Consider the following 17,923-nt stretch of genomic DNA (forward strand, 5'->3'; position numbering starts at 1 on the left):
CAGACATAGTGCAAATGAGGATTCAGTCAAACTGGTTAACCTTGGGTGTGTGCCACTGTCCAGGATTTCTTCATTTCCACGGGCTTCCCATCTCTCATTTTTCTAGCTTCTAGCTGCAATCATATCTCACTGTCCCAAGCAAAAGTTCAGAAGTCCCTCATCGATAAGGAGTCCTCAGGAGCAGGGGAAGCTCTCTTAACTAGGTAAGATCAAGACTTAGCACAACTGGGAGGCAGGCTGGGCGTGGTAGCCAGGTATAGGGCTCTGCACTGAGGCTTCCTGTGTTCCTGTCCTAGTTCTGTCACCTCTTGGCTCTGTAACCTTGGGCAGATCTTTAATCTCTCTAAGCTTTTGCTAATTTCATTGACAAAATGAGGATAATAACAGTAGCTGTTTCAATGGCATTTCTTTGAGATCTAAATAACATACATGAAGCATTTAGAACAGGGCCTGGCACAAGCTGAGCCCTCAATACACATTAGCTATTATTAATTTCAAAAATGGTTTTAATTACATAACATTTATAGCTGTAAAATCATCTTCAACCAGATAGCAAGTTTATGGAAAGCTACTGAACTGCAAAAGTAAACTCTGAATTTCTCTAGAAATCTGTCATTAATTTATTACAATAAAGGTTCTCTGATGTGACTCTCATGCTCGTTCTTAGATTAAAAAAAAAATAGTGAAAGAGCTTACACTGTGATTAATGCATTATATGTCACTAATTCTCCCTACAATCCTATAAGGTAGGCTCTTTTATTATCCTAATATTACCAGCAGGAAAAATGAGAGACAAAGCTACTGAATAACATGGCCAAGGTCAGAAATCTTGTTCATGGTGAGCCTGGACTTCAAACTCAGACCACTGAACTGCTGCTCTCCTTTGATGAGTTACTCTGCATTGTGATGTTGGTCAAACTGCTTTGAGGAGGCATGCTTTTAAGCTCTGCTAAGGAAGAGACACTGCACATTCAAATGTGCAAAATTTGCCTTGGGTTGTTCACAAGAGAGGTAGTCACATCATTTGAAATTCACTATAAACCTGTTTGTTTAAAAGCTTCATTGTTCATTGTTCTTGTTTATTTTGTGGGATGTTGGAGGAGATTAAAGAGTAACTCCACTTTTAGCTTCTCCATGGTGTGGAGAATCATAGTGTCCTCTGAATCTTCATATATCCTGGCAACTCACAGGTAAGCAAAGATTTAAATTAAGTGAAAATCCTGGATTAAAATAAGATAAAAAATAAGCCCTCATACTAGTTCATTTCATATCTGAAACTGGACTATGTCAGGGCAGTTTCTATGTGAAAAAATAGATCAATAGTGTTTGGAGTTAGCTCATTGTATTTACTCCCTTCCACACAGTCTCAGCTTTCTCAGGATGTTATTAAAGTTTTCCCTGGGGGACTATTTCATTTCATTAATCAATTTTGACATATAACAATTTGTGGTTCTTAAATGTTTTCTATCAGGCATTCCCACCATGTGGCTGTTTTTAACAACAGCCTATTTGATTTGTGGAAATTTAAATGCTGCTGGATTCTTCAATTTGGAAAAAGAAGCGAATCCTGAAGTGTGGATGAATATTGTAAGTAATGGAGAATTCCAAAGAACATCAAATAAAGCAAATCAATAGGTGGTAAGATTATTGAAGTTCCTGTTATAGCAGAAAATCTCTGATATAGATAAAAACAAGGGATTTTTAGAGATTTGCTGGTGGCTGAGACAGTAAAGAATCTGCCTGCAATGTAGGAGACCTGAGTTTGATCCTTGGGTAGGGAAGATCCCTGGAGAAGGAAATGACTGCCCACTCCAGTATTCTTGCCTGGAGAATTCCACGGGCAGAGGAGCCTGGCGAGCTACAGCCCATGGGGTCTCAAAGAGTTAGACATGACTGGCAACTGAGCACACACAGATTTTAAGCCCTCTGGATGATATATGTGACTGCCGTCCACTGAACTGTGGTTTTATTACCTTTTAACCAAGAGCAGTCTCACAGTTGACATTTATATGTATATATTTATATATATAAATGTCAATTGTTTCATATATATATGTGTGTGTGTGAGTCACTTTGCTGTACCCCTGAAACTAAAACAACATTGTTAATCAACTATACCCCAGTATAAAATAAAATCTTTAAAAAGATGAATACGTACATTTTGTGTATACACAATGGAACTTTACCCAGCCATAAAAAGAATAATGCCATTTGCAGTTATATTGATGGACCTAGAGATTATCATACTATGTAAGTCAGAAAGAGAAAGACAAATAGCATATGAAGTCACTGACAAATGAACTTATATATGAAACAGGAGCAGACTCACAGATAACAGACTTGTGGTTACCAAAGTTGAGGGGGGGTTAGAGGAGGGTTTGGGATTAACAGGTGCAAGCTATTATGTATAGAATGGATAAACAACAAGGTTCTATTGTCTACTGTCTAGCACAGGAAATTATATTCAATATCTTATAATAAACCATAATGGAAAAGAATATGAAAATATATATATATAATACATATATAGTGTGTGTATAAAACTGCATTACTTTGCTATATACCAGAAACTAACACAAATTTGTAAATTAACTACATTTCAATTAAAATATATCTATATGTACTTAAAAAAGACAACTCACTTGAGAATATAGCTTTGTCAGAAGAATGGGTCAAAGATAGATATTATCTTCAACTCCCCCAAAAAATTTACCACTAGCAGACATTTTCCAATAGTCTACTTATTTTTTTAATCATGACTTTACATAGTAAATTAATCTCACTGTTAACCTGGGGCTGCAGATTTCAGATAATTTACCCTAATAAGCACACACTAGCTGCTTTGTTCTAGCTCCTTTTGATAACCTTTAGAGAAAATGTTTAGCTAATGCTTCTGTTTTACTGGGCAGAATGAAATCATCACCTATAATGGCTACCCCAGTGAGGAGTATGAAGTAACCACTCAAGACGGGTACATACTCAGCGTCAATCGGATTCCCCATGGGCGAAAAGACACTAGGATCACAGGTACAAGACATGTCTATCTTGAGAAGGAGAATTGCCCATGACTAAAATTTAGTACTGGCTGTTCATTAAGATAGTGACTGATTTATCAAAATTGGTTTGAATTTTGGATTAGTTTTTATATAGTTAACAGGAAGTCTCATTGTTTTCCAATTCTCTGAAGGCAGGCAAGAACCGAAAATTTCAAAGGGTAGAATTGATCTAGTTGACTGCTGCCAGACTTGCTTCTTAGGGAGTCAGTGTGGAGGTGAAGCCTACATTATGTCAGCTCATTACTTATTTCTCATGTGAGAAATTGCTGTATTCCCATAAAGTGGATTTCCTCATTGTTGGAAAGAGATTATATATACGCGTCAATCCCAATCTCCCAATTTCTCCCACACAACCCCCTTTCTCCCTAGGTATCCATGTGTTTGTTCTCTACATCTGTGTCTCTATTTCTGCTTTGTAAATAAGATCATCTATACCATTTTTCTAGATTCCATATATATATGCTAATATATGATATTTGTTTTTCTTTTTCTGACTTACTTCACTCTCTATGACACTCTGTCGGTCCATCCACATCTCCCAAATGACCCAATTTCATTCCTTTTCATGGCTGAGATATATTTTATCGTATACATGTACCATATCTTCTTTATCCATTCCTCTGTTGACAAACATTTGGGTTCCTTCCATGTCCTGGCTATTGCAAACAGTGCTGCTATGTATCCTTTTGACCTATGAGGGAAATGTAACCACAAATCATCTGAGGAGGGAGAGAGAAGAGTAAGCAAAGTATCTGCAAAGGCTCAGTGGTCTTTATTTACCAAATCATTTACTGTGATCGCTCTGCATTATCTCATCTCCCATCCACATTCAGAGGCAGCTAAAATCATGTTGCTTAAGAATTCAAGAGTTTCAGAATGAAAAATGGGAGCACAACATGGGTAGGATTACTATATAAAATATGAGATGCCCAGTTAAAATTGAATTTCAGATAAAGAGCAGATGAGTTCTTCATGTCTCATTTTATGATATACTTATATTAAAAAGCCAGTTCATTGTTAATATGAAATGTAAATTTAACAGGGCATCCTGGGTCTTTTTGTTTACCTTTATTTTTGTTTTTGGATCATCTTGCAACACCAAGCATGATGAGGAGTTGTGGGGAGCCACTGTGAAATATAAAAGGAGAAACATTTATAGGAAAGATATTGCTTAAGAAGGGAGGATAGAATTTGGGCAAGATTGGGAATTAAAATATATTTATTATGTGTCTCTTTTTTGATTTGGGTTTTTTTTCCAGTGGGGTGTGTGTGTGTGTGTGTGTGTGTGTGTGATTCTTATGTTTCTCAGATGCTTTCGTTATAAATTTCTCTCTCTGCCTTCTTGCCTCCCTCTAGGTGCCCGACCAGTTGTATATATGCAGCATGCCCTGTTTGCAGACAGTGCCTGCTGGCTTGAGAATTTTGCCAACGGCAGCCTTGGATTCCTTCTAGCTGATGCTGGTTATGATGTATGGATGGGAAACAGTCGGGGGAACACTTGGTCAAGAAGACACAAAACACTCTCAGTGAATGAAGAGAAATTCTGGGCCTTTAGGTAAACTCTATCTAAGAAAGACCATGAACACAATTTGAGACAAGTCCTTTAAATGTAATAGTGTGGATGGTATTCATAATATGTATGATACTTGGGGTCATAGAGCTCCTTGCAGTCTCTACTAACAGCTCAAAGGAGATAAACAGCTGCGAAGTCACCTCAGTCATGTCCGACTCTATGTGACCCCAAAGACGGCAGCCCACCAGGCTCCCCCGTCCCTGGGATTCTCCAGGCAAGAACACTGGAGTGGGTTTCCATTTCCTTCTCCAAGGCATGAAAGTGAAGTCGCTCAGTCGTGTCTGACTCAGCAACCCCACGGACTGCAGCCTACCAGGCTCCTCCGTCCATGGGATTTTCCAGGCAAGAGTACTGGAGTGGGGTGCCATTGCCTTCTCCAAGATAAATAGCAGGAAGCTCTGATTTACACTGATTCTTCGACAAGTGAATTATCATTTCAACAAGGTCATTTTAACATACATTTCTATCTAATACAAGGTATGTCTCAAACGACAGCTTAGAAAATTCCTGGAACAACGTATGCACTCATTCAGCCAATATTTATTGAGTGCCTTTCCTATGTACTGTTCTAGTCCCTGAGCATCCAAGAGTAAACAAGCCTCCACCTTCACGAAGCTTATATTTTTATCCTAGTGATGTTATTACAATTTTTTCTTCTCTTGGACTGTCAATTAGTTTTGCAAAGATGTTGTGTATCAGTACTATATTTTACCTATAGGAACTGTGGTTGAGAATGTATAGAATACCATTTTCAGGAAAACTCTAATATGAGATCTTTACAACCTTGTTAATAGGCAATAGGAAAGAATCTTTTGACATGCTGACTGCTTGCTTTAATGAAAGTGTTTTCTTCTGTCATCAGAGAACAGGCTGATGCCTGCAGTGAGCATCCTTTCTCAGGCTTAAACTCCCTGGTTGTTTGAAGCCTGCTGCTAGAACAGAACCATATTAATGAAATATTCCATACCTTATTTCTGTACCTACTGACAAGTTGGAAGCAAAGGAAGAATAGGCCAATTAGGGTCAGAGCTTTTTCCCAGGGGCAAGCATCGGGAAATATTTTGTGCAGCTGATCCTTGGTTGGGAACTTGCAGCTTGTTTACTGTAAGGCATCACAACGATTCTCTTATACTGGAAAGTACCAATCTATATTTCCTCTTATGTTCTTTTAATAAGGAAGCCCTTAGTTTGTGAAGTACCTAACTCAACCGTATATTATTTAGGCATTTTTTGTTCTTTCAACATTTGTATTAATGTTGGCTGAACCAGTACTATAGGATTTTGGTATATACTGAATATAACTGCATATGGACAGAAATAATAACAGCAACATCTGATTGAATGTCTAATTCCTGCTAGAGTCATTCCTTTAATACTATCCAGCCCCCATAACTCCCCTGCAATAAAGCACTATCATGCTTATTTTACAGATGATGAAATTTAAGCTCAGAGCATTTACGTAATTTACGGAAAGCTACTCAGCTAGTACATGATACAATCGTGATTTACAACCACTTTCATTTTGAAATCTGGGTGTTAAATGGCCCTAAGCATCTTGAAGTTCCCTGGGAGAGACTGAAAGAGAGGCATGCAAGCCAGGTAGGTAAAGGGCAGCAAAAGAAATGCAAGAGAAGGGAGTGAAGAGGAAGAATGATAAGACAATTTCAGAAAATGTAGTATACACAAGGTATGTCTTGAAATCATTCCTGCTATTAGAAAGTAATGCGTATAAGTGCAGCAAACAAAACCCACAATAGCCTACATGTAACTGGATAAATAATGAAACACAAACCAAGTGAGTGGACAGCACAGAATTCTGTGTATAAAAAATAAATGAGCAAGTGCTCTGCTTTGAACTTAGCTGCGAATATTTATAAGGTCCTGTTTTATTCTTCAGCTTTCATGAAATGGCCAAATATGATCTCCCTGGAATCATAGACTTCATTGTCAATAAGACTGGTCAGCAGAAGTTGTATTTCGTTGGACATTCGCTTGGTACTACAATAGGTATGTTTACAAGGGTCAACATTTTTACAAGGGTCAGAGCCACGCAAGAATTCACCTTTGAGTCAGGAACAGTCACTGTTTTACATTTATAGCGTCCTTAATTCTATGTCCTGTGATGGGAATGTAACTCTAGTGGCTGTAAACCTGAATTCCAGAGACTGTGAGTTCCTAGGAAGAATCTTTCATCCATTTCCGGTCACTGCATCACATTTGTAATGTTAATTTGCCAGGAATTCCAAAGAAATACTTCCGAAGACTGAGTCTCTCCTCCAGGCTGAAAAAGTAAAGCCAAATGGCATGAAATATCCTTGAAGAATGTTAAATATACATCAGTCATACCTTCCTCACAACCAACATGGGATATTAAAAAATAAAAAAGAGGGCTTATATTCACATTTGAACAAATTTAAAAAGATATAGTAATGTTTTCTTTGTGAATCAGAATGCAAAAACTTACTATAATAAGTAAATTGGGCATATACATTTAGTGTATGATTCATGGGTGGCGCTAATGGTAAAGAACCCGCCTGCCAGTGCAGGAGACACAAGCAATACGGGTTTGATCCCTAGCTCAGGAAGAGCCCCTGGAGGAGGAAATGGCAACCCACTCCAGTATTCTTGCCTGGAGCATCCCATGAATAGATGAGCCTGGAGAGCTACAGTCCATCGGGTCACAAAGAGTCGGACATGACTGAAGTGACTTAGCACACAATTAACTATAAGCACTGTATAGAAAGTTTTTTAAAAGTCCAAAAAATATACTTTGAATGTATACTTCTTAATGGTCCCAGATTTTTCAAAAAAGAAATCAATAATCTAGCTCCAAATAAAAATGTAAAAACCTGATACTACTAAAAATATGAATTTGTTATCAATCTTCCACTAAAACTTCTAATTTTAAGAGACTGGGTTAAATGAAAATGCACTCTTAGTTTGGGTGAAACTGTGTGAGAGATAATAAATAATCCTACATTACCACTATTATCATCAAGAACAAACATGTATTTACCAGTGTTTTATACTGATAGAAAATGAAATTTGCTCAGTCGTGTCCAACTCTTTGTGAGCCCATGGACTATACAGTCCATGCAGTTCTCCAGGCCAGAATACTGGAGTGGGTAGCCTTTCCCTTCTCCAGGGGATCTTCCCAACCCAGGAATCGAACCCAGGTCTTCCACATTGCAGGCGGATTCTTCACCAGCTGAGTCACAAGGGAAGCCCATTTATATTGATAGGCAGCTTACAAATTTAGGAGAGGCTGTGAGGGTGTGAGTGTTGTTTCCCAGGTGGCGCTAGTGGTAAAGAACCCATCTGCCAATGCAGGAGATGTAAGAGACCCGAGTTTGGTCCCTGGATCAGGAAGATCCCCTGGAGAAGAGCATTGCAACCCACTCCAATAGTCCTGCCCGGAGACCCATGGACAGAGGAGCCTGGCTGGCTACCGTCCATAGGGTTGCAAAGAATCAGACACAACTGAAGCAACTTAGCTTGCAGCATATGAGCATTAGAGAGAATATACTAAAGGAGTATCAAAGAACTAGTAAGAGGACCCTATCCCCCAACCAAAAAGAAAAAAAAAAAACAAACCTGCCACTAACAGGAAAATAATCATACCGTAATTGCTAACACTTAGGAGCATTTTCTATGTTTAGGGATTTTCATTCAGGACCTTTCCTACAACATCCCTCTCTAAGCTTTAGAACAAGCCTACCTCTATTATTCCCATCTCATAGAAAAAGAAAACAGAAGTTCCAAGAAATTAATTGGCTCCTTCAAGGTCTCTTTACACATTAGCGATGGCACACAAAATTCACACCAGGTCATCTTGACTTCACTGATGGGGTTCTTGGGTGCTGTGGAGAGATTGTATGGAGAAGGATCATTTGAGTGTGACTAGAAAAGCCAGTAAGACTTAGATATGCTCTCACACCTGATTGGCAGAGAAAATAGTCAATTTGATTATCAGGGCTCTGCGTTGCATTTCGAGCATGACATTTTTCAGTGAGCATGATTTGTATCCTGAGCAGAGAAATTTCTGTTTTGTGGGAAGGACCAATTCTTCACAGGACATTTAACAAGCCAGGTCTAGCCCATTAAATACTGCATGGAGTAGGACTCTTCAGCCAGTATGACCATCAAAAACTTACCTCTGCTCGTTTCTAGACATCTAGGGGGAGTTATTATGCCTGTTTCAATTCAGTGCCCAGCCAGCTCCTTTTCTGGTTAAAACAGTTTCAATATTTCAACAAGAAATTCAGAAAAAACAAAAAAACTTCTACTATGGCTTTGTGCACACACACACACACACACACACACACACACACACAATGGAGGGGGGCCCAGGAAAGCACAACAGGGAACCAAAACAAAGAGATCCTCCGCATAGACTTTTCTGTGTGGGGCTGAGCCCCACCACCTTCACCCTCATATTGCTAGATACAAATGCAATGCTATTGCTTTATAAATGGAGACACTTGGTCCATACAGGGACTATGGTGGGACTTTTGGAAGCAGAGAAGTTTCTGGAGGTTTGGTAAGCATCCAATGAAGCACTGGGAGCAATGCAATCTCATTCCACTGTGAGGAAAAAAAAACGGTGGAATAGCTCTGTGTGTGTGTGTGTGTGTGCATGCTCAGTCATGTCCAACTCTTTGTACAGCCCCACAGACTGTAGCCTGCCAGGCTCCTCTGTCCATGAGAATTTCTCAGCAAGAATACTGGAGTGTTACCATCTCTTCCTCCAGAATAGCTTGATGGTGATGCACAAAGATCTGATTGATTCATCTCCTACAAACTGATCATTTATTTCTAGAGGTTCCGTGACTCACTCTGTCATCTCAGAGTTGGGGTAGAGTGACAATACTGCCAGCACTTAGCCCCCGCTTGGTGGGGGTTGAGGGCATCCTCAGTTTACTTGGCAGGAGTTGCTTCAGCAATTTATCCCTAACTTTCCTCAACCAAATTAAATTGTCCAGAATAAGAAAAAAATGGAGATTTGAGAGTAGACAGGGCTGAAGATAGATTAAATCTGCCGAATAACTCAGAAGAGTTGCCCAATTCATCCCCCATGTGCTGCAGTACAAGAATAAAATGAAAAAGGAGAGCTTCACTTTTGTTAGTAGAAACATTACATCACTACTCCTAATTTTTATGAGATTGTCTTATCTCCTGTTCTCTTAGGGTTTGTATCCTTTGCCACCATGCCTGAACTGGCACAAAGAATCAAAATGAATTTTGCCTTGGGCCCTGTGGTCTCCTTCAAATATCCCACGGGCATTTTTACCAGATTTTTCCAACTTCCAAGTTCTGCAATCAAGGTAAGTTCTTCTTTTTGCCACAGTGTATATGAGGATCTCCTTTTGGATGATAGATCCTTATTATTTGAAAATCTACTATGAAACAAAAGTAGGACATTTTGAAATCTGTAGATTACAGACTCTAGATTACACTCTGGTGTCAGGTGCTCTGTGTGGGTGTGTTTGTGTGTGTGTGTGTGTGTGTGTGTGTGTGTGTGTGTGTGACGGTGTCTACAGCTCTCATATACAATTCACTATACTCAGTTATTAATAGACCTGAGTATAAGTCAGAATTTCTAGCTGAGCTGACTGCTATCGCAGTTTCCTTGTTCTGTTCTTGTTCCACTGGGCATGTCAATGAATTCACAGTGCCCAAATGGAAGACATTTTTCAATTTGATCACTGATGTCCTTGACTTTGATGTTAGATAAGCTGCAATAATATACCCCTTTCCATATGGGAGCTTGCTTCAATTTACTAAAGCTAAAATGCCAAAGCCTAAATGTTTTACAGCTGAATTATTCACTCAAATATTTATTGGTTATTTTCCAATGGTTGGAAGACTGGTTTGATGGTCAATTGTGAATTTAAGATTTTATCCATTAAAAGTTTTTTCTGTTTGCTTTTTGTTTCTCTAAAAAGCTCATTAACTAGTATTTTATCAAGATTGCCCCTTAAATGTGAATTGAAGGATAAAATAAGCTGTGACCAAAATGAGATCAAAGAGACAAGTCAAGATATCAATAATTCATTTTTAAGATGAGGTCCTGGTTTGTGGTGGAGAGTTAAGAGTGGGAAAAAAAGGATTTGTGAGTTAACCCAAGGAAGAACTTTCATGAGCCCTAATGATTGATTTGATAGTATGTTTTTGGTATTGTTTAATAAACTTAGTTCTAGAAGGCCTTCTAGGTTTTCAGCTTCAGCCGATCAACTTCAGCTTCTCTACCCTCTTCAGGTGGTAGAGGCATAGATTTTAATTACTGTGATGTTGAATGGTTTGCCTTGGAAATGAACCAAGATCATTCTGTCACTTTTGTGGTTGCACCCAAGTACTGCATTTTAGACTCTTGTTGGTTATGAGGACTACTCCATTTCTTCTGTGAGATTCTTGCCCACAATAGTAGATGTCAAGGTCATTTGAATTAAATTCACCCATTCCCATTCATTTTAGTTCACTGATTCTTAAGACGTCGGTGTTTATTCTTACCATCTCCTCTTGACTACATCCAATTTTCCTTAATTCACTGATCTAACATTCCAGGTTCCTATGCAATACTGTTTTTGGTGTCATATCTTTTTTTTCTTTTATACAGTTCATGAGGTTATCACTGCAAGTATACTGGAGTGATTTGCCATTCCCTCCTCCAGTGGATCATATTTGGTGGGGAAAGACTAGAGATCTCTTCAGGAAATTGGAGATATCAAGGGAACGTTTCACCCAAAGATGGGCACAATAAAGGACAGAAGCAGCAGAGACCAAGCAGACGTTGAAGAGATTAAGAAGAGATGGGAAGAAAACATGGAAGAACTGTACAACAAAGATCTTAATGAACTGGGTTACTACAATGCTGTGGTCGTTCACCCAGAGCCAGACATTCTGGAGTGAGAAGTTAAGTGGGCCTTAGGAATCACTGATGTTAATAAAGCTAATGGATGCAATGGAATTCCAGTAGAACTATTTAAAACCCTAAAGGATAATGCCATCAAGGCATATGTAAGCAAATCTGGATGACCCAGCAGTGGCCACAGGACTGGAAAAGATCAGTTCTCATTTCAATCCCCAAGAAGAGTAGTACTAAAGAATGTGCTAACCATCGGACAATTGCACTTATTTCCCATGCTAGTAAGGTCATGCTTAAAATATTGCATGCTAGGCTTCAGCATTATCTGAACCAAGAACTTCCAAATGTACAAGATGGGTTTAGAAAAGAAAAAGGAACCAGAAATCAAATTGCCAGCATTCACTGGATCATAGAGAAAGCAAGGGAACTCCAGAAAAAAACATCTACCTCTGTTTCATCAACTATGCTAAAGCCTTTGATAGTGTGGTCATAACAAAAATGTGGCAAGCTCTTAAAGAGATGGGAACACCAAACCATCTTACCTGTCTTCTGAGAAACCTGTATGTGGGTTGAGAAGCAAAAGTTAGAAGCCTGTATGGAACAGCTGATTGATTCAAGATTGAGAAAGCAGTATGACAAGGCTGTCTGTTGTCACTTTGTTTGTTTAACCTATACACTGAGCACATCTTTTTTTTTTCCATTTATTTTTATTAGTTGGAGTCTAATTACATCATTGCAGTGGTTATTGTCATACATTGAAATGAATTAGCCATGGATTTACATGTATTCCCCATCCCGGTCCCCCCTCCCACCACTGAGCACATCTTAAGAAATGCTGGGCTGGATGAGCTACAAGCTGGAATCAAGATAGGCAGGAGAAACATCAACAACCTAGATATGCAAATGCTACCACTCTAACAGCAGAAAGTGAAGAGGAACTAAAAAGCCTCTTGATGAGAGTGAAGGAGAGTGAAAGAGATGGCTTGAAACTAATATTAAAAAACCTAAGATCATGGCATCCAATCCCATTACTTCATGGCAAATAGAAGGGGGAAAGGTGGAAGTAGTGACAGATTTCCTCTTCTTGGGCTCTAAAATCACTACAGAAGGTGACTGCTTCTTGGCAGGAAAGTTGTGACAAACCTAGATGTGTGTTGAAAAGCAGAGACATCACTCTTCCAACAAAGATCCGTATAGTCAAGGCTATGGTCTTCCCAATGGTCATGTAGAGTTGTGAGAGCTGAACTGTAAAGAAGTCAGAGTGCCAAAGAAGTGATACTTTCAAACTTTGGTGCTGGAGAAGACTCCTGAAAGTCCCTTGGACACCAACGAGATCAAACCAGTCAATCTTAAGGGAAATAAACCCTGAATATTTGTTGGAAGTACTGATGCTAAAGCTGAAGCTCCAGTATTCTGGTCATCTGATGTGAACAGTCAACTCATTGGAAAAGTCCCTGATACTGGGGAGGATTGAGAGCAGAAGAGGGTGTCAGAGAATGAAATGGCTGTATGGACATGAACTGATGCAATGGACATTAATTTGAGCAAACTTCGGGAGATGGTGAGGGACAGGGAGGCCTAGTATGCTGCAGTCCATGGGGTCTCAAAGAGTCAGACATGACTGGGCAACTAAACAACAGCAACAATAAACTTAGGGATTCCCAGGTGGCTCAGTGATAAAGAATCCACCTGCCAATGCAGGAGATGCAAAAGATATGGGTTCGATCCCTGGGTCAGGAAGATCCCCTGGAGGAGGAAATGGCAGTTCACTCCAGTATTCTTGCTGGGAAAATTCCATGGACAGGGGAGCCTAGAGAGCTACAGTCTATGGAGTTGCAAAGAGTGGGACACAACTGAATGACTGAGTACAATGCTTCCCTCATAGCTCAGTTGGTAAAGAATCTGCCTGCAATGCAAGAGACCTGGTTTCAATTTCTGGATTGGGAAGATCCCCTGGAGAAGGAAATGGCAATCCACTCCAGCATTCTTGCCTAGAAAATCCCATGGACAGAGGAGCCTGTCAGGCTACAGTCCATGGGGTCGCAAGAGTTGGACACGACTTAGTGACTAAACCACATGTAACTTCCCTTTTGTGTGATTGATAGTTCTATTTCAAAATGTGTTGGCATCCATTAGTTTGGGATGTTTTCTACATTGGGGCAGAGTTAAGCAGGCAAACTAGTTAAAGTAAATGCAGAGATAGACACATCTATCACTAAGTATACCTGTTTTGCATATGTATTGCTTTGCCTACATAGGTCAGGTCTGAGGTAAGTATTTTCCCTGATTTATCTCAGTTTCTAATTCTCTCTTGTCAAACTTTCTGCCACTTTAAGTCCCATTCTCTACTCCTACCCCTCCATAATATCTGTTGCCCCTAGAAGCTCCAGTCGTTCCATCGGAGATCCCCACCCAAGATTGCTTTTATAAACTCTAGAAGTTTTAATCATGCTGTCGCCCAAGACATCATTTTCTCCTATCCAATGGCACCCTCCCTTCAGTACACCATCCTCTACTTTTCAGCATGAAAGTCAAGCGCTCTGGTACACTACCAGAAAGGTGATGTGTACATAGGTAAAACCCTGCTTTTCTTTCCTAATCAAGGCAATGTTTGACCTTAAAGAAGAAACTGTCCTACTTCTCTTGCCAGTTAATGAGAAATAGAGGCAATTGCTGATTGGACCGATTTCAGGGGCGCTTTCACAATGGATAAATTAGCTAATTTGGGGCTGAAGGTCGTTGCTACCATCTACTTGTAAATTATGTTTGATGATATTCCCTAGGTAAAGATTGATTTATAAATAGTTACTTTTCCCAAATAACTTGGTCTCATTGAGCAAAACAGGAAAAAATATATGAATATAAATAGATTCCTAAGAATTCTCATTCCGGAGGTGAAGGGAACATCAAGAAGTCTGAAAATGATTCTTGAAAGAATAATTATTTTTTATTTTTTACAGAAGTTGTTTGGTACCAAAGGTTTCTTTTTAGAAGAAAGTATAGGGAAGTCACCTTCTATCAAAATCTGCAACAATAAAATATTATGGGTGATATGTAGTGAATTTATGTCCTTATGGGCGGGATTCAACAAGAAAAACATGAATATGGTATGTATAATGATTTTAGGGCCATTTGATGCTTTTAGAAATTCCAGCTTTCCTTTGGTTCTTCTTTTTGTTTTTTATTTTATTCATTTATTTTTGGCTGTGCCGGGTCTTTGTTGCTGTGCCGGCTTTCTCTGATTGCAGGGAGTTGGGGCTACTCTCTAGTTGAGGTGCGTGGGCTTCTCATTGCAGTGACTTCACTTGTTCTGGAGAACGGGTTCCAAGCACACTTACTTTAGTAGTGTGGTTCCTGGGTTCTAGAGCACAGGCTCAATAGTTGTGGCCCATGGGCTTAGTTACTCCACGACATGTGGGTCTTCCCAGATCAGGAATCAAACCTGCATCTTCTGCATTGGCAGGTGGGTTCTTTACCACTTAGCCACCAGGGAAGTTCCCTTTGTTTCATTTTAATGTATCTATCATATTAAAAAATGAATGTGGTATTGTTAACTCATTTTAAAGGCAGAGATTTTCTATGCATAGAAGATTAAATATTCAATGGACCATAAATGTGAAGACTGAAAAAGAGAATAGGCAGCTTCATCCTTTCATCTCTGGTCAAATTTGAGATAATAGTTGTCCAACAATAGGTAGTGGTTTCACATGTTTGCAATTAGCCACCACTTAATATAGTCAGCTTGATTTTATAATACAATGCATTAAAAAATAAAATGAAATCTTAGGAAAGAAGCTTTAAACTTATTCTTTATGCCCTCTCTTGTTGGGTCACTTTAGCCTCAAATAAAATTCACCACTTGGAACATGTAAGACAGCATGGAATGGAATGGAATGAATTCTGCCTTGCCATTCTACTGCAATATTTGTTTATTCATTCTTAGCATAATTATTCTCTGCTCCTTAAAGGCACAGTTTTTTCATTGGGTGGTTATTGCTTTAACATGTTTTGTTTTGTTTTACCTTCAGAGCCGAATGGATGTGTATATGTCCCATGCTCCCACTGGATCATCAATACAGAACATCCTGCATATAAAACAGGTAGTGTCTTTGACATGGAAAACCATTTCCCTTATTTTCTTTATATTTGAAAGGACAGAGTTAGCACATCTGTCCTAAGAAGCTTAGCAGCTAGCTTCCATTTTACCTTTTTCACCATCTTTATAGTTGCATTTCCCTGGATTTTAAGAGAAAGAACAAAGTATGCACAGACCAAGTAGGTCACATAAATGAATCCCATTTTAAATATGACCTTGCAAAGTAGGCTCTGATCTGAAACTAAACATAAACTGGGAGAACCTCAGAACTTAGCCTTCCCCAGAGAGAGAAATACCTGACATTTGATTTCCCTCAGTGAGTCTTGGGTTCTCACTAGCTTTTCCTTCAAACCAAGGATTTCATTGCCTCCATTTCTCTTGATCTTGTTTTGCACACTGGTAAAATTTATTTATATCCTCTGGTGATGCAGAAGCCTTATTTTCTTCCCAGCATACAGTATGCTTTTCTAAGATTTGCTACTAACAATCTTAACCCTAATTCTTATTCTTAATACTACTTTTCTATAAAACATTTCATTCCAGCTTTACCATTCTGATGAATTCAGAGCTTATGACTGGGGAAGTGAAGCTGAAAACATGCATCACTACAATCAGGTGAGTTACTCAGCGCAACCCCAGAAGGTTGGCTTTGAAAAATTATAATGATAAATTATTTGACAGTAAAAATAATCCTAGTTGGCACTTGGTCAGATTCACAATGGTAGACAGAGATTTTTAAAGTGTATTTTAAATATGTATTTATTTCAAAAAATCTAAAAATAAAAGAAGTATATACTAAGGAAGTTAAATCATTTATAATTCCTCCACCCAGAGATAACTAGATGGATCAATATTTTGTTACATTTCTTCCAATCTCAACATCACTACTTTTTACAACTTTTGATCTTGTTTTTCACTTATAGTCACAGCAAAACATAACTAATGTTGCAGGAGAGATTTTCAATATAATTTTAATGGCTGCATAATAATGAAAATTGTGTGATAAAAATTTATATAGTAAATGAATACATATGTCTTGATGCAACAGAAAAAAATAAAACTGCACATAGAAGCTAAGAGTATTATCCACCTGTGAAGCATTGAGTCTTAAAGGCATCTTTTTCCCTCTAACTTTACACACCAAAATTTATATATTCATTTAGCCATCCTAAGCTTTTAATCAATGCTGTTGCCACCTTCCTTTATTTTCTAAGTCAGCGGCTGGGCTTCTCAGCATGAACTAAGAAAGTTAAATTAAATTTTTCCTTTATTTTCCCAAACTGACATACCTAAAGCTATGGGTGCAAACATAGGTCAATTAAATTGACTCTGCACAGCAAATAAGTCAATCAGACCAGTCAATTTCTCAGTTGTTGTTTGGTCAATAAGTCATGTCCGACTCTTTCGTAATGCCATAGACGTTAGCCTGCCAGGCTCGTCTGCCCATGGAATTTCCCAGGCAAGAATACTAGAGTGGATTGCCATTTCCTTCTCCCAGGATCTTCTCCACCCAGGGATGGAACCCATGTCTCCTGTATTGTATTGTCAGGTGGATTCTTTACTGCTGAGCCACCAGGAAGCCCTCAGTTTCTCAGTAACGGATCGAATTGTTAGGGAAATGAATCTACTAGCTCCTAAGACAATGACCATGGTATATAATTATTATCTTTTTTATTATTTTTTTTTGCTCTGTAATGAATGGAGCTCATTTTTATTCCATTTTACATCCTCTCATAGACCAACAAATCGTGTCTTCTATTTTTAAATAAAAGATTGAACTAGAGGGAGAATTTCCTTTTGTGTATGTAAGTACCACTTACATCTTCCTCTGATAGATGGGCTATGGGTTGATTTCATAGCTCCTCTATATTTAAAATCGTCTTTGATCGTCTTCTACATGGGTGCAGTGATCTCTTTTATCTAGGTTTCCTTGCGTGTCTGACCCAAGTCTGCATTCTGGATTCTTACTGGCTTCTCTATTTTCCGTTTTAACGAAACCCTCCTCAACCTTTTTTTCCATAGTGGCTTCTATCATTTGTTTTTTTCACATCTAAAAATGTTAAGGGTTTTCTCTATTCTCCACCACTCTCCAGTTTATGTTTGTAGACTTTTGATAGCAAGACCTCCTGACTGGTCCAGTATAAGTGGTAACTGGACCATTGTGGTTTTGAATTGCGATTAAAATAGCAACCCTTAGTTCTTAAACCCATACAGAAAATCTTTTTTATTATTTTTAATCAGCATGATTAAGATGTGATTTACATACAGTATAAGTCACTGATTTTACATGTTCAGCTCAGTGTTTCAACAAATATATTCATTCATGGAACCAC

General features: G+C 38.7%; 1 protein-coding gene and 1 long non-coding RNA gene across 3 annotated transcripts in view; one reads left to right on the top strand and one right to left on the bottom strand.

Annotated features, from left to right (window-relative positions):
• The window catches only part of LIPN (lipase family member N), a 22,028-nt gene continuing 4,105 nt past the window's right edge, over positions 1–17,923 (top strand). The window contains exons 1-9 of one of the 2 annotated variants that reach the window (XM_020895821.2): positions 6–203; positions 1,472–1,587; positions 2,910–3,027; positions 4,413–4,611; positions 6,527–6,636; positions 9,817–9,953; positions 14,455–14,601; positions 15,523–15,594; positions 16,134–16,205. In XM_020895821.2, coding sequence (XP_020751480.2) covers positions 1,483–1,587; positions 2,910–3,027; positions 4,413–4,611; positions 6,527–6,636; positions 9,817–9,953; positions 14,455–14,601; positions 15,523–15,594; positions 16,134–16,205 — 960 coding nt within the window. In that variant the 5' untranslated portion in view covers positions 6–203; positions 1,472–1,482. Of the gene's footprint in view, positions 204–1,471; positions 1,588–2,909; positions 3,028–4,412; positions 4,612–6,526; positions 6,637–9,816; positions 9,954–14,454; positions 14,602–15,522; positions 15,595–16,133; positions 16,206–17,923 lie in introns of both variants that reach the window. The other variant, XM_070470601.1, reaches the window with a different exon arrangement.
• The window catches only part of LOC139036035 (uncharacterized), a 24,749-nt gene continuing 12,265 nt past the window's right edge, over positions 5,440–17,923 (bottom strand). The window contains exons 3-4 of the long non-coding RNA XR_011488725.1: positions 8,348–8,489; positions 5,440–6,910 (exon numbers count right to left, since the gene is read on the bottom strand). This is a non-coding gene — a long non-coding RNA (uncharacterized lncRNA). The remainder of the gene's footprint in view (positions 6,911–8,347; positions 8,490–17,923) is intronic.

This window comes from Odocoileus virginianus, chromosome 7 (assembly GCF_023699985.2).
Source record: "Odocoileus virginianus isolate 20LAN1187 ecotype Illinois chromosome 7, Ovbor_1.2, whole genome shotgun sequence".
NCBI lineage: Eukaryota > Metazoa > Chordata > Mammalia > Artiodactyla > Cervidae > Odocoileus > Odocoileus virginianus.